The sequence below is a fragment of the Syngnathus acus genome, chromosome 6, assembly GCF_901709675.1.
Source record: "Syngnathus acus chromosome 6, fSynAcu1.2, whole genome shotgun sequence".
NCBI lineage: Eukaryota > Metazoa > Chordata > Actinopteri > Syngnathiformes > Syngnathidae > Syngnathus > Syngnathus acus.
The window spans coordinates 9,298,464-9,315,601 of record NC_051092.1 but is presented as its reverse complement, the minus strand read 5'-3'; the positions used below and the strand labels follow the sequence as shown (position 1 = coordinate 9,315,601).

At 39.2% G+C, this 17,138-nt stretch overlaps 2 protein-coding genes across 8 annotated transcripts in view; both read left to right on the top strand.

Annotated features, from left to right (window-relative positions):
- The first annotated feature begins 573 nt into the window (after positions 1-573).
- On the top strand, positions 574-15,993 carry ush1c (Usher syndrome 1C). 2 transcript variants are annotated; one of them, XM_037254262.1, is made up of 25 exons: positions 574-714; positions 2,124-2,191; positions 3,268-3,411; positions 3,514-3,652; positions 4,398-4,506; positions 4,605-4,629; positions 4,711-4,768; positions 4,932-5,120; positions 5,204-5,263; positions 5,580-5,636; positions 6,503-6,645; positions 7,662-7,727; positions 7,813-7,958; positions 8,677-8,726; positions 8,878-9,039; positions 9,185-9,301; positions 9,587-10,201; positions 10,581-10,628; positions 12,109-12,150; positions 13,093-13,146; positions 13,298-13,397; positions 13,742-13,851; positions 14,266-14,321; positions 14,486-14,590; positions 15,307-15,993. In XM_037254262.1, the coding sequence occupies exons 1-24, from the start codon at positions 679-681 to the stop codon at positions 14,577-14,579; spliced, it is 2,688 nt and encodes an 895-aa protein (XP_037110157.1). In that variant the 5' UTR covers positions 574-678; the 3' UTR covers positions 14,580-14,590; positions 15,307-15,993. The 2 variants fall into 2 exon arrangements, with proteins under 2 accessions (XP_037110157.1, XP_037110158.1); XM_037254263.1 differs by lacking the exons at positions 8,677-8,726; positions 8,878-9,039; positions 9,185-9,301; positions 9,587-10,201; positions 10,581-10,628 and adding an exon at positions 8,110-8,165.
- Positions 15,994-16,770: 777 nt separating this feature from the next.
- abcc8 (ATP-binding cassette, sub-family C (CFTR/MRP), member 8) overlaps positions 16,771-17,138 on the top strand; it is a 36,723-nt gene continuing 36,355 nt past the window's right edge. For all 6 annotated transcript variants that reach the window (XM_037255332.1, XM_037255329.1, XM_037255330.1 and 3 more), the window contains exon 1: positions 16,771-17,000. In XM_037255332.1, the coding sequence (XP_037111227.1) occupies positions 16,980-17,000 (21 nt within the window). In that variant the 5' untranslated portion in view covers positions 16,771-16,979. The remainder of the gene's footprint in view (positions 17,001-17,138) is intronic.

Sequence of the window (17,138 nt, the reverse complement as noted above, 5' to 3'; positions counted from 1 at the left end):
TGTTACAAAATAAAAAATAAAATAACAACAACAACAACAATAATAATAATAATAATAATAATAATAATAATAATAATAATAATAATAATACAATTGTTTTTCACGGCACTACTAGTAAATTTTTCATTTTGCAGGTACTATTATTTGATTCCCCCCCTCATGCATTTGTTTATTTATTCATTCAGCATTTGTTTGTCTCGGAGTCTAAAACGTTTCACTCAATTGAGTTGAGTAGATGAAGGTTTTACCTTTGTTTAGCGGACTCCGGAGCCCCGACTACCGGTTCAAATGTTAAGGATGATGGCGTGCTTTATTTTACAGAGAAATAAAAGTAGATTACTAAAATTGGAATGATACGGATTCGATTTTTTTATTCAAAAGAAAATATTTATTGTTGAGTTTTCATGGATACATGCAACCATGCATATATATGATTTACCTCGTATAATATAGGATATTTAACTAGAAAGCAATGACAACTTTATTTTATTTTATTTTACTTCCATGTCAATAATGTTCTCGCTTTAATAAAGCCTTAATTGTGAAATCTTTCCCGGAAGTTAGACTGCAGTAAAAGAACCTTTATATAATTGCCTGGGCTGACGGCTCAAACGTCACCTTCATAGGGATCTCACGTCACTGCGTAGGCTTAAACTTGCTCGTTTTTGTTTGCTTATAATGGAGCGCAAAGTTGCTCGTGAATTCAGGCACAAGGTAAGGCATGAAACATGTTTAATTGTGATCACGCGCTACAAGATGTCATTCATCAAAAGTCTACCTGTCCTACCGAAAGTTGAAAATGAATATGCAGATCATCTTTATTGGCATCTCAAACACGAAGCATCCGGGGGATTGTGGGGTTAGAAAGTAGGCGTAAACATACATATAATTGTGTTTTTTGTGGATATTGTATCCATAATTCTCAGTATAATTTAGACCTAATTGCACTACTACCGTGAACTCATTTTATTCTGTCTATCTAATTACTGCTCCCTTATGCTTTGCATGATGTTGTCATACGTCTAAAATGTAAGCTTATTAGCAAGCTTTTTTTTGTTTTCTCTGCATTACAGAAGTAGTTTTTCAAAAGGTAACTGGCAACAGAGGAAGGGAACGTGATACGGCCAGGGTGTTTTCAAGCTCAGTGTATCTCCATACAACCATCTGGGCTGCACTCAGACACACAGAGGCTTCTGATAAAGGGCAAACCAGAATTGAATAAATGTAGATGTGCCAGAGATGAGCAGCTGATCCGGAATAAATGAGGAATTTCAGGGTTTAATTAGAGACTGAACAGGACACAATCAGGCTTTGTTCATTGCTGTGTTGGGCTGTCTCAGTGTTTTTCTTGGTTCCAGTTTAGTTGTCTGGCATGTGTATAATTGTGTGAGTATTAAATGCACATTTGTTCGGAAGGTTGAGATCTGTGGAACAAGTCATAAATTATTATAGGAACCGACTAAGCGCACATGACACTTTTCAAAATGGCTCTGTGGCTGACCAGAGATCCTTTATGTTATTGGTTTATGGTGTCAAAGTCTGTTCAGGCAGGAGTGGAGAAAGACATTTATGGCTGTCATAAATGGCATGTAGATCCAGTGACGCATAATTGTCACGATAGTGTCTGTCTCAGGCTAAGCTTTATTCCAATCATTAATTGATCTACAGCCACCTGATTGAGTTATTATTATATATTTTTTGCCCTTTTAAAGTTGTGTGTAAATGACTTCAGAGTGTGAATGTTTACCCTTGTGCCTGAGATGTAAGATGACACTCCAGACCTTCCTCCTGTAGCCTCCTCTACTGTACTGCTATTATTCACTTGCTGTGGTTTGATGGGAAGGGACAGGCAGTCCGAAAAGCTTCCTTCAGTACAGAAGACTCACCTTGATCAAAACACTTTTTAGACAAAGTGAGAATGTTAGCCGAATCTTGATCTTGCAAGAAAATGTAGGTTTAAGATTAGACTGAGTTGTAAACAAGGACAATGTGTTACATTTGCGAGTGGCCAAAGCGCTTCTTAAAAACCATCCTGCAACAGCTGAGTCGTCATAAGGTTTGTACAACTTTTGCAACATGGTTCACCCCATGCAGATGTTGGGAATGTTTTCACTGTCTTGCAGGTGGAGTTGCTGATTGAAAATGAAGCGGAGAAAGACTACTTGTATGATGTCCTACGCATGTATCACCAGTAAGTACTTTGGTCTTGGGGCTTTCCATTGTTTTTTTTCCCAATTGATCAATATCAATGGGATTATAAATGTTGGTTTTATTTAAATAGAGGGTATCCTTTGAAAGTAAAACGTTACTAAACAACCCCTATAGCCCATTTACAGCATTTTAGTTGTTTTATTTCTTTGTTCATTATTTTCTAATATTCCAACTATTAAAGTTTATATGATGTCTTTTAGGGTGTCTGATAGCAACATAGTTTCCGTGTGCTGTGGGGTGGGGTGCAGGTCTAGGTTTCAATCATCTTTGTACCTGTGTTCCCTTGGCTTAAGCTGCTTATCAGTTTCCACTGTACCCTGACAAGCCTGGCCAGTTCTTCACAAAAGGCCCATGTTCACCTTCCAAGCAATTATAAAATGGCACCAATGAATGAATAATTCAAAGGAGGACGATTTGTGTGTTTGTGTTTGCTTTGCTGCTTTAGTTAATGTTCTGGTGGGAGGAGAGGAAAAACAAAAAAACATTTATGTGCAAATGATACCATTGTTGACCAAAACTTTGGAACTAAACTTATAGATAATATATTAATCCATTCTTATAGAAAAAAAATAAACAACAGTGCAATTGTTACTTTTGCATTTGTTATCGGAGGTTTATCAAAGAAAGACAACTTGTTTCTGTTAGGCCAGTGTACTCCTTCAGCGTGTTGGGGTGGATTTTCTGTTACATTTTTTAAGTAAAAATGCTAAGTCAAAAAGGTTGTCTTTATTTATTTATTTCTAAAAACAAACTTAATTCTCAAGCGTCACTGTTCCAAATTCACTTCCAATTAAGAGGCAAAACTGTATGTTAAGCAGGATGATCAATATTGGATGAAAGTAACCATTTAACTACGTTGTAATCAAACTTAGTTATTTTAAAAAAAGTAATCAGTCAAGTAACCAATTTTTGTTTAAAAGCAAGTAATCAAGAAAGTAACCTAGTTAGTTATTCAAGGTAATTGTGGCAATAGTGCTACCCACGTCTCTCCTCACGTCTAATTAAATGAAGCAGAATGAGTTTTATTCAGAAGCTTTTCATTTTGCTGTGTTGCAGGTCCATGGATTTGCCAGTGCTTGTCGGGGACTTGAAATTAGTCATCAATGAACCAAAGCGTTTGCCCCTGTTTGACGTTATCCGACCGCTCATCCCACTCAAGCACCAGGTGGAGTACGACTTGCTAACCCCCAAAAGGTCTAGGTGTGTACAATTTCTCAGCTGCAGTTTAAATCATGTCAAGTCTATAACATTTCTTTTCATGACACATTCATTCTGGTGTTGTCCCACCTATGATGGGTTCAGGAAGCTGAAAGAGGTGCGGTTAGATCGGACAAATCGTGATGGACTTGGTCTGAGCGTCCGAGGAGGGCTCGAGTTTGGCTGTGGTCTCTACATATCACAAATTGTCAAAGATGGTCAGGCTGGTAACGTTGGTCTTCAGGTTTGTGTATACTAATCTTGCCTTATGTTTCCATAGTACAGTGCAAGGACTTACTATACACATTTATTGTTTAAATTGTATTTAGAAATGCATACCATGCAGTACTGACAACATGTATCAGTTGTACCAGCCTTTGTACCTGTTGCATAAAGAAAATCAAGACAGTATTTTATTTTAATATGGTCTCATAATACTTTTGTCCACTAGAGGGTAGTAGGTCCTTTGATTATTGAGCAAACAACTTTGTTTTTGGTATTAAATACAGCGCAACAAAACATCACTAATTTTAGAGCAGAATTGGGGTAGAATTTATTTCTCACTAAGGAGTACCAAACAGCAATCCAATTGCTCATTTCTGATATTCAAATGAGTTTCTCCTTGTTAGTATTTGTATTGAGTTGCGTCTCTTAGGAGATGATACTATAAGAATGTAAATACCAAAACAATTGAGCCATCCAATGTGTTCTGAAGTAATGAGCCACATTACTTACATACTCATTAAATTCAGTGTGCAGTCTAACCTTATAATCATTTGGGATGTCCAAATCGTAGCCGTGGTTAAGCAAAATTATCACCAAGCTGGAGGGTGTTGATTTAATTTGAGTGAAGATGTAAGGTAGCGTATGAAGGCGTCACTAAATCTTTACAAAGACTTGAATCTGCATTTAAATTGCTTTGCTACTAACTATTTCAGGATATTTTGAATGTATTATTCATGCTATTCCATTCTGTATTGGTACTCGAGGTGGGTGATGAAATTGTTCGCATCAACGGGTACTCCATCTCTTCCTGTATCCATGAGGAAGTCATCAGTCTTATTAAGACCAAGAAGATTGTATCGCTCAAAGTCAGACGTGCGTAAATCATATACTACAGTACGGATTGAGATTGAAGTGTGTGGTGTCTAACAGCAGTGGCATCATTTATGTATTTTAAAAAAAATATTTTGCAGATGTGGGGATGATTCCTGTAAAAAGGTACATTATCTGTTGTAATTTTCTTTTTTTGAGATTCTGTTGCTCTGCAAGTGAGACGTGATCACTATCTTCTGTTTTTAGCTCATCAGATGAAGCCGTCAAGTGGCAGTTTGCTGATCAATTTGTGTCAGAATCTGGGGTGAGTGAAAATCAGTAAGGTGTCATAAAAGACTTTCATTCACTGCAGCTCTTTGTGTGTAGCTGGAGTATTATACTAGCCAACAAAGATATTACGTAATATCAAACTCCAGTAATGATTCAATACACGGTAGAGTATTGTTTTTGCATGATGTCCAACCCAGGAGAAAAAAAGCAGTGTTGCTGGTTTGGCATCGATTGGAGGGAAGGAGATCAAGGAGAAGAAGGTCTTCCTAAGCCTCGTGGGTACCAAAGGTATGGGCATCAGCATCTCCAGTGGTCCCACACAGAAACCTGGCATCTACATCAGCAACGTCAAACCGGGCTCGCTATCTGCGGAGGTCGGACTTCAGGTGAGTTCTCAGCAAATCCAAAGAATCTGTGTGGCTTCCTGCTGTGAGCTGCAAGTCTTCTTAAATTTATGCACAAACTATAGATTGGAGACCAGATCGTGGAGGTGAATGGGGTGGACTTCACCAATGTGGACCATAAAGAGGTAAACACATAAAACACTTCTCATAATGGCTTCTTGGGTTTGACCTTGCAGTCCTATCATTTCCCTTTTGATACAATTCCTTGATTTTGTTCCTGAAGCACCAGTGTTCATATTGATTTAGTCAAAATGGGTTACCATCACAGCATGTACTTATTGTATTCGACTGTACTCTGGGAGTGTGAATTGATGGCCCCAGGGAAGATACAATCAGCAGGATTTACTTCACACAACATTATTTGAGTCATGCGCATGTATTGTACCTGTAAAAGTGATGCAACTTATTTGTTTGTCATTCTGTATGTTTTTACTTTCCAAGGCCGTGAGAGTCCTCAAAAGCAGCAGGAGCCTGACTATTACTGTTCTGACAGGAGCTGTAAGTAAATTCTAACATTGTGTTATAGCATTTGGATTTTTTATTGTATGTAGATTCTTAAAGCACAGGCATACTGGAAATCACATGCTTGATTTATTTTAAGTGAATTTCCCTCTAATGATGGATGTGGATACAGATAGTGCAAGTTTCTGATATGCATCCCTGGGCTGGCTCAACATTCCTGCACTTTTATGGCTATATCATTTAGCCTTCCCCCGATCTCTCAACGTTTACCATCAATCATGTCTTTTATGGTTTTGTTTACATCAGGGTTGTTGAAAACAAATGTGTAATAAACGTCAAGCGACACGGTCTTATTTATAGTGCCTGTCTAATGCATTTGTGTCTGTATTTTCCCATTTTACATACCGTATGCAAAATGTTCTTAAATGAATTATTGAAATTCATTCATTCATCATCCATTCGTCTGCCCGCCTGTCCAAAATCCATCCATCCATGCTTATCCTCATTTGGGTGAGCTGCGTGTGAATGATTCACCTTGGACTGGTTGCTAATCAATCTCAGAGCACAATTAGACAAACAACAATTCTCACTCACAATCACAGCTAGTCTAAATTCCAAAATTAACCCATGAATCACGCCTTGTGGAAGTGGGAGAATAATTACCTGGTATAATAGGCAAAAGCCATTCATGTGATATTCCACTCGAAATTCAAACCTTGTCTTTGAACCAGATAGGCAAACCATTTCCGAATATGTTTATTTTTCATTACTGTTTTCATAGATGTAGATTTCCTGTCATGGGCTGTCAGTGAGGCTCTCAGATGAAATGTGAAATTGACTTCACAGTCCAGGAGGTTGACTGGCTCACACAATTTGTTCTCTGGCTGTTGCCGATTTCTTAGGGCAGCGAGTTGTTTATGACGGACGAGGAGCGTTTGGCAGTGGAAGCACGCAGGGAACGGGAGAGGCAGGACCTCATGCATCAGAAGAAGGTAGCCCTGGAGACTAACAAGATCCTCAAAGAGCAGCAGGAGATGGAGAGACAGTGAGTTCTTGAAGGTTTAATGACTATAATAGTGAGACGGTTATTTTACCCCTAAAAGAAAATGGAACGTGCTTAAATTATTTGACACAAAGCATTAGTATTCACAGTATTGAAATAATGTTTTTGTCCTCATTGACGAATTATGCTTTGTGCTTATTGTGAACAAGAGCAGTAAATGCATGTGTGTTGTTTGTTCTTTTCTAATGTTTGTTTTTGTACACAGAAATTTAGGTATAGCTAAAACAAACTCAATTGTTGTCATATGATGGTTATAGATAGATAGATTCTCGCTGGTTTGATTTACTTTGGATCAAATTTGAACGCCGCATAAATAAAAAGGACCAAAATTAAAAAAAAAAATTGGAAACTCTCAGATTAGGACTTTAAAATTTCTATCCACTATATTAGCTTCACTATATTATTTCTCTGATGCACCTCTCCATTGGCGTACCAGCCATATTAATACAGTAGCTGGTGGTTTGATACGCTGCAGTCCATTGGTCAACAATGAATTTGTCTTCATGGCACAATGGGAATGAAATTGAAAAAAAAAAACTAGCAAAAACGTGATATTTCAATCATTAAGTATTTGCATGATGAAAACATTCAAAGTCATTGATGTTTTATACTTACAAGCAATGCCTGGAGAACTATTTTTTCACATTCTTCTATTTTAATGGAAATTTCCAAAAATGGGCAAAATAAAAAGGTTACCTGAATTGACATTATTTATAATTAATTCTGATATATAAATGAATGGCAAACAGACCATCTCCTGAATCAACCCATATATGAAACAATTGCTTAGTTACAGTATATCTCAATTTATGTAAGATTTACTACATTTTATGTTTGTCTTGTGTCTTGTGATGGCACTTAACATCCAGAAATTAGATACAGATTAATATGGAAGGCTAACACATTGAATAAAGTGCTATTAAACAGTATAATTACCTCTGTGATCAAGTATGTTGCGTAGCTAGTTAGACAATGATGGCTTTAAACTTTTTCGCCAGAAGGAAAATGGAGATCTCACAGAAGGCTGCAGAGGAAGAGCATCGCTACAAGCAGGAGATGGAGAGGTAATCAGTTGTATTTCCGTAGTTTGAGACAACACGTAACATCTGTATATTTAATGATGCTCTCTTCTATTGTCATCCTCTTCAGGATTGAAGCTGTGGAGAAGAAACAACACAGAGAGTGGGAAGAAGACTATGGTACCGAGCGGCCTCAGGCACCTCCGATTCAGAGGAGTGCGTCACCCAACCCACCCGAGATTCAAACCACTCCGTCTCCGAAGGCCAAAAGTTCTCGTAAGCCCCCTTGTTGGGTCAACATTTTCTGCTGCTGCATGAAAATTTCACCTTCGTTTTTCACCTTGAGCATTCAGCATGTAGATGTCACTGTGTGGTCTTTTTCTATGACTGCTGTGTGCTGTGCTGCTTTTCATCAACTCCCCATAAGATGATGAAGCCAGCTCATTCACAGATGAGGCAAAGGAGGATGAGCAGGATGAACCAGTGAGTGTGGAGAAGTAGAATGTGGATGCCTACATATATTTAAAAAAAACACCTTGGGCTAGATTTCCTCTGACAACCAAGTCTCAAATGCCACTCTGCATTTCTGCTGAATCTGACCAGAAAAAAAACATGACAACGTGCATGGTCAAGACCCGCATCTTGTCATGTCATTTTTTCAAAATAACGCACCTTGAGTAGTCCAAGCTTGATAATCATTTTCACTATATTACTTATTATCCTGATAATCTTATACTTTGTACACTACATTCCTAATTGAGCACAACAAAGAAATAGATAGGTTGAAAGTAAATGTAGGTTTACTTTCACTTGTGTGAACCTATTTGTTTTGGTTGCTGTAAATCCATGGACACTTTCCATGGTTCTCTTTCCTTTCTGATTTTTGCAGAGTGAGAATGTGATTTATTAGTAATTTTATACAGGAAATCATCTGTTTTGACGCTTGCAATTAATTTTTACCAGTTAATGCCGAGCTATTGTTTCATCTCCATAGCATTTGGCTGGTTTTACCGATATGAGGGGAAGCTTCCTTCATTCCGCAAGGTATTGCTGACTTCCAGTTTTGGTTTTGGTGCTATGTTGTAATAGAGCGCTTAAGATGATTTAAAGTGTGGGCATGTCTTGCCATGGAGTTTGCAGTGACAGACGTTTTTTTGCGGGTTTACATTTATAAACATTTACAATGGCACTGCAGAAAGGAGAAAAGAAGAAAAAGAAAAAAGTGTCCAACACAGACACGCTGCAGGAGCAGCGAAAAAACAAAAAGGAGATGGAGTTTGAGCTGAAATTGGCCAAGGAAAAAGAAGAGATGTATGAAAAGGAGAAGCAGTTGAAGATAAATCGGCTGGTTCAGGAGGTACAAAACACAGCCAAACTGAATTTGCCGTTCTTGCTCTCGTGCAGCAATGTATGTTTTTTAATTTTTTTTTATTCTTAAATAATTGAACTGTGAATTTGTGTCTGGCATTCATACTGTGGGATTGAATTACAATGTATGGCAGGTTTCAGAAACAGAGAGGGAAGACCTAGAGGAGTCTGAGAAAGTCCAACACTGGGTAGAGTGTCTTTGTCAGACTCGCTTGGAACAAATTTCTTGTGTGGAGAACGAGTCACCAGAGGTACCAAGTGAAATGCTTTTTTTTTTTCCCTCTCTGTGTGTGGATCTTTACTTCATAACAAATATTTGTAATATTTTCACATTCTCAAGGCAATAGCTTAGGCTCAAATTGTTTGAAGTGACGAATGAATGCATTTTTTTTAAATGACCACTAGTAAGTGAAAGTAATTTGGTTGGAACAGGAAATGGGATTGAATTACACATGCAGTTCTTTCTCATTGTTAGACATAACTATGTCTTCCTAAACAGTATTACACAATAGAGTATTTCTGTTTTAACTCTTAAGCTGTCACCACCACTTTCACCTACTTCGGAGCCCAAGGTGAAGCTTTTCCCCGGCGGTCTGCACTTAGCCACGACTGACCTGGATGACATTAACTTGGATCACGTGGACAAGAGTCTGAAGGGGCCCCTAAAGAGACTAGCCCCCACCTCTCCAATTATTAGCCAGCCTCCCCCTCCTTTGCCTCTCCCACCGCCTTCACCCAAATTAAACCCCACCATCCCCAACTATGCATCTTCTAAAGTAGCTCCACAGCGTCGACCACCGTCTCCACCCAACGGTGGACGCAGACCTCACCCGACTCAAGGCCCTCACCCAGCTTCCTCCCATTACCCCCCTCAATCAACCCGCCCGCCTTCATCACCTCAACCCTCCCCGACACCTACCCCACCGCCACCCCCTCCTCCACCTCCACCCCCGCCCCCTCCACCTCCTCCGCCACCACAACAGTCTAAAGAAAGAGTAGGCGGCCTCAGTGGATACCGCCAGCATCACAACCTGCCTCAGCCCTCAAGTCCACCCGAGCGTAGAAGTGAGTGGGAGACAGGTGGCTACCTCCCGAGAGGGGGCATCTACTCATCCAACACCAGTGAAGTGTCTTACCCTTCTAGTCCCAAGGTTAGAGGTTCTCACGTAAGCGTGTGTTCATGGATGCATGTTTTGCTCCTTAATTGGGTTGTCTGGCAACGGCATGACATAATTTGTCTCGTTGTAGATTTGCCTTTTGCCTCAGGAAATTTCTGGAAGATGTTGTTAGCTGTTTTATTTGGTAGTGATTTTGTTATGATGTGCATGTAGTGTGCAGTGATTGGATATTGTTTTTGTCATTTTGTGGCCTGTTGCAAGGCGTGAAAGAAAATTGGATTTTCGCAAAGAAGTATTTTTAATGTTATGGTTTGACTCTTTATCGATTTAAGAAGTGTGCGTGCAGACTCAGAGACGTTTCTATGTACCTACATAGTGCAGCAACGTTTCATTGCATTTTACTGTGGTTCAGGTTATGAGAAATACTTCGCATGCCAGTCGCATTTCCACGCCTTCCTTGGTGAGTTACTCTATTAAATGACACGTCTCATACTCATCAATGCCATAATTTGAAACATTATGAAATACATTGGCAATATTCTGATATCAACTAGCACCTAGTCCTCCGAACCAGCGGCGTCCTCCAGTCCCCGTCGTGTCGAAGCCCGTCATGCTGCCTCAGTCGCAGACCCACCGACCAGACCTGCTCAGACCCGCTGTTCGTTCCGATGGGCTGGTATGCTGTGACTCATGTGATTCACCTTACCAGGCTCATAAAGTATTCATTTTGCACATTAGAGTTCATTTTCTTATCTATATTAAGTCTTTTACACATTGTAGCCACTATATGGGAAACATCCGTTGTCATCAACAAGAGGCACCAATGCAGATTCTCAAAGCAGACACAAAAACTGAGATGTACCAAACTACTCCTACAACTACAAATACTAATAATGATCAAGTAGGAAAATAAACAATCCTATAAGTAGCTTGACAATGGTAAAATGTCATTCTTGTGATTGACTTCTCTATCCTGCAACCAATTATCTGGGAAGGATAATAGGGCATAGGCATTTTTTTAAAAGATAATTTTTGTGTGATCTTGTGTTTCAGCCTGCAGAAATGTTGAAACGAATGGTGCCTTTCAACTCATCTTTTAAATCAAACAACAAACCACAAGTAATTTAAGCTTCGGTCATAAATAACCTTCTCTCTTTTCTGTCTTAAAGTGTTCCTCTATTGCTTCTAACCGAGCATTCAAGTCCGTTGTTGTAGATGATAAGATTGTATCTTTTTTCAATTCTCCTGTGGTCTGGCTACCTTTAATAGTTTTAAGAATTACTGGCAGTACTTTGGAGTCTGTCTGCATAAGAGGTTTCCCACAGTTAGATTACACTGGTTGTTAGAATGTGACCGTTAAATTTGCAGTTTTTAAAAACTCTCTAGTCATTAAGTAATTCTTGTACCCTATAGAACTCTGTGCTATTTCCAAGTGGTCAATTTAATGACTTCTCAACAGATGGGTCTCATTGTAAGCATTTCTATTACCTCTTCGCCTTCCTCTGTTACTTGGCAAATTGTGAGAGTGCTTGTCATTCGGAAATAATGCACCCTGGTAATTTTGTGCCACTCTGGTGACTACAGTGGTTGTAATCAGTCCAGAAGTGATTGCGCACTCTTTTCAGAATCCCAACAAGAGAGGACGGTTGTTTTTCTTTTCATTAGTTACACTTTCATTACATCACTTTTCACTTCCTAATATCTCTCCAAGAGCAGGGAAATAACCTTTATATAATTAATATGTAGGGTAATGAGTGGGAGTAGTAAAATGGATCATCTGTTCTATCTCTGAGAGCTTTGTTGGACTTGGAATAAAATTAAGATGGTTGTCAAAGGAAATGTGACCGCAAGCATTCACATTTCTTGTTGCTTTGTAGCCTCTTAGTTAATTTACATATTAATACATATGCTGGATGTAATGCATATCAATGTTCTTCCAGGGCTTTCAGAAGTACGAGGAAGACTTCGATCCCCACTCTATGGTATTGTATGTCTTAGCGTGATCACGTTATATTTTAAGTGATAATTTATATAGTATGTAGTGATAACAGCAAGCATGGTGGAATAATGGTTCGATTAATCGTCTGCCTCACAATTCTGAAGTTGTGGGTTTGACTGATCCGTGTGTATGGAGTTTGCATGGGCTCCCTGTGCTTGCATGTTCCATTGATTAAAGACTAAGTTGGTATATCTATACCAGTGGTTCTTAACCTGGGTTCGATCGAACCCTAGGGGTTCGGTAAGTTGATCTCAGGGGTTTCAAACTAGGGTTAGGGTTTCAAACTAGGGTTTCAAAGCTAGGGTTAGGGTTTCAAAGTTGGGTTTAAAACTAGGTTTAGGGTCTCAAACGAGGGTTTCATACTTGGGTTAGGGTTTCAAACTAGGGGTTCAAATTAGGGTTAGGGTTTTAAACTAATGTTAGGGTTAGGGTTTATTGTGTAAATTCGTGATGACGCATATTTGAACTGGTCTCACAAAGGCAACAGAAGTCACACTGAATTGCAGGTAATTTCTTGTGAGTTCATGCATTGTGTTGGTTTTGTTCTTTGAACAAGGTGATTTCATGCACAGCTCCTTTTGTGCACCAGTAAAAAACATCTGTCTTGAATTTGAAAAAAAATAAATATTTCTCACTAAAGAGGGGTTCGGTGAATGCGCATATGAAACTAATGGGGCTCAGTACCTCCAACAAGGTTAAGAACCACTGATCTATACTGTGTGTGCCCTTAGAAGGGCTGGCAATTAGCAAGGTTTGTAATATTATAATTGATGTTTAAAGCCTACTAAATTAACACTGAGTGCGGCCAAACAATGAGGACATAGTTCCTCTTGATCTTGGATATCTGTATTTGCTTATTATTGCACTTGTGTGTTTTGCTGTGCTTTTTCTTCCTCTTCAATTATCTTCCTCTCTGCAAAACAAGTTCTCATCGGACCAGATCGCAGGACGAGACGTGAGATTGCTGCGTATCAGAAAGGTACTTACTTCAGATAAATCCTTATAAAGTAAACAAATGAACCAACAAACAAATAATAAATCAATCAATAAATATATCCTTAATAAGATAGTGTTTGCCTTGTGACTAAATGAAGGGAGCATGACTGATGCTTCTGTTTCCTGCTTTTAAGGTGGGACAGCTTGATTTGGCCCTGGAGGGGGGCGCTGACTCACCTTTAGGGAAATTAGTGGTGTCGTCTGTGTATGAGGGAGGGGCTGCAGACAAGCACGGTTAGTACATTCACAGTGTTCAATAGAGTGCATAGTGCCCTTTTGAGTGCTATTTGCTTTTTATCTATTTCTAAACACTTTTCAGTATTTAATTTGACTCGTCCAGTTGAATTGCTGTGAATAATTAAAATGTAGATTGATGTATGTTTTGGCAACATAAAATGAATTTGTTAAAACATTGAGTGTTATGCAGTCGTGATGATCATTAAGAATGGTTATATAAACAGTTTGAAGTTTCATTGCATTTTATTGGTATACTGCAACACATTTGACCCCCAATGTGCATGCACAATTACTGTGAACTGATATTCGGTAGCTAAAATGTCTGTCGCGTGCATTTGTAGGTGGCATTGTCCCAGGTGATGAACTTATGGCTGTTAATGGGAAGATCCTACTAGATGCCCCACTGAGTGACGGACAAAACTCTCTGGCACGAGCTTGGAATAGTGGCGGGGTACTGTATCGTTTGCTTCAATGTCTTCCTGTGTTCCTCCTCCTCCAAACGTGAATACTTGGCCAGCAGATATACCAACAACATTATTGTTACAAACTTAACACAAACATGGGGTAATGGAATATGGGTCAAAGTGGAAGCCATTACATTTACAGTTTGTTCAGATCCGGCACATTGGAATGTGTTTTTTCCTTTACATTCCACTTGCATTAGGGCCAGGTTAGGACCAATGTGACACCACAAAATAAAATTTCCTTAGCAGTCAGCTCCTACTTTGTAATACGGTACACATTACTACCACCTATTCAACTAGACGCAGGGAAATCATGGAAATACGTGAAACAAAATTAAAACTAATACAAATAAAGCCAAGAAACAAAACACAGCTCATGACAGCCATCTTGTCACTTTCAGGACTGGATCGATGTTGTGATTGCAGTATCGCCCCCAAAACATTATGAAGATGAAGTGTAAGTATTCCCTTTTTACATCCATTCTAACTGTGTAGTATTGTCGTATTGGAATACATGCAGTATCTGTATTATACTGTAGTATCAATAATCTAACGTACATAGATCGGGCATAGAATATGATGATGCGGTTTATGTCTGTGTGTTTGCACATGTTTGTGCAGCCCAAAAGCAGCATCAGTCAGTCCCAGTGTGAACAGAAAGGTGTTTGAAGGCAGTGCAACACTGTACAGGCACGGCTACCTGCTTCAGCCCTAACCCGCAACCCGGTAACTCCATCTGCTTTCAAACCTCCTCTTCTGCACAGCAGAGTGGATGTTGATGTTGTCTGTGGCATTGCCCCGCCCCAATTAAGCTCATGTGACTGTCAATCGGGAGGAACAAAACTACTATTTTAGTGCGCTCTCTTGCCACATTGGTGAAACTGGCAGCAGTGAGAATGCACAATCGAATTTTTCTTTTTCAGTCAAAGAACGAAAGAAAGGAGGCTCAAGGCGATATCTCTTTATTCGTTGTGCTCTAGATAGCAATATGGTGAAGACACAACTAATGTGATCACGGACCCATCCTATTGTATATCTGCAGACCCTGCGTGCTTTATATAAACATGTGTGGCCTGTGTGGTATTGTCCTGAGCCCTGAGGTCATGGACATTCATAAAGCAGACCAAGACTTCTTGTTCAGATTGATATTGTTCCTCGGGACTGACATGTTCTAGCATGCCTTGTCACTTAAGTGACCGAGTGGGGGAGTTCTGCACTCACACACACTGGTTTCGTTTTCAAAAGTTTAGTTGCACTTAAAATTAAAAATACAAAGAAATGTTTTGGGCTGCAATTTCAAGTGGATTATTATTTGCTTGTACAACTCCGCTGCATGTGTGTTAGATTGATGTGTTGCACATCGTTTACGGGACAAAATATTTTCTCAATGTGCTCGTATTCCCTTTAAGTAAACAGTACATTTATTTTGTCTTCTCCAACAGAACATTCTTCTAGACTCTGCCCAGAAAACCAATCTTAAGAAGAAGTAGCATTTCATCCCCTCAAGGATGCACAATTCCTTTGGGATTGAGTTAGTTTTTCCATCACAACAGATTAATGCACTTTCGTGCAGCCTCCTGCTTCTTTGGCTCTTAGTGTTTGCATTGAAAGTATGCGATGAACGATCCTGCTGTGATAGTGAATTGCCTTTTTCTTGAGTTGTAAAGGATGCTCATAATCAATAATTAATATGATGCTGTAATCTTACTGACCCTCCCCCCCCAAAGTCCATGCTTTTATCTAATTGATTGACTAGATGTGTGGCGTGTTTCAGGCAATGTCAGATAGAGTCAACTCATCTGCCCTTTCCAGAAATAACAAAAGAATTGATGATAGATATCTACTGTACATCTTTGCTCCTCCCTTAATGAAACTAGTAATCATCAATCCATCCATGGGAGGAAGAATCTGGATCAAATACACGCATGCACAGGGAGAAAGGTCAACTCCACACAGAAAAAGGTCTGAATATTTGGACCCAGAATCTTTCAAGTGTGAGGCAAACATGCTGATTAGTGTGCAGCAGAAACTAGCTAATATTGAAATAGTACCTTTGTCCTCATGACATCAAGCTTTTTTCTTGTGTAAATTCCTGCTCAAAGATGGCCATTAAATTTTCTTTTCATTTATTTATTTGTGTCAAATAAATTTGAATTGTGTTTGTTTAAAACCTGTTTATTACTCGCGTCGTTGTATTCTATGACATATAGGCGTGTTGCATCAGTATTGTACTGAATATAGGGTATTTTAGCATAATCTTTTTAGATTTTCTTTTTAGATGCATGGCAGACAATATTAAAGTCAGCACAGAATTGCGCAGATGAGCTCAGTTCTACACATTTGAAACTTCTAACAGTAGTCACTCACCATATCATTATAGTGACATCTCTAATTGCGTCAATCTGTTTAACAACATATTGTTAACGCCTTGCTTCATATGCCTATTTCATTAGTGATTTTGGCTTAGTTTGGGTCGAATGAACATTTTATTTGACAAAATATCAACTTCATACATACTCCATCGAAGGATGAGGCGCAACATAAAATACATCCTATAGTCATGTAAAATGGGTGTCCACAGGGGGCAATAGTGCTTAAATTTCTAGTTTCATTTAGCTTTGCTTCTTGCATACATCTTGATTATATTTGGTTTGCTGCGACATTAAGTGCGTTTGTCTTGATTTGTTTAAAAATAACTTTTTAATCCATTTTTTAAAAGTAGGTTAAACAATTCCCGTTACATTGCTCCGTATATCCCGTCCGTGTGTGTGCGTGTGTGCGCGCGCGCGCGTCATCCCTTTTCCCAGTTATATAATCACACTGTGCAGTCATCTCCACTCACATTGCATACGTGACTTCTAGTCCGGCTACCATTTGCAGAATTGCATCGACCCGCTTTTGCAAAGGGTGGCCCTGGGTCAACCTTATTCTGTCTCCTCTTTGAGTTCTTTGGGCTTCACCAGACTTCAGCACCGAGAATAGTTCCACGCCTCCAAAACGTTCACCTCCACCTGTCTGAATGTTCGATTGCCTTCCGGGCTCATGACAGGAAGTACTTTGCTGGCTGCTTTTCTCCTTCTCAAGTGACGAACTTGGCAATGCTGAAGAGCCAGCAATGATTCCACGATACAAACCGGTAAGACCGTGATCTCCTACCACCACTCTTCGCATGGTTATTCATCCTGTTGTATTATTGTGCATTGTTGTGCCAGTTCAGTCTCGATTTTGATGCAGATGAATGCAGATTTAGTCATGCTTAAATGTCATTATGTGC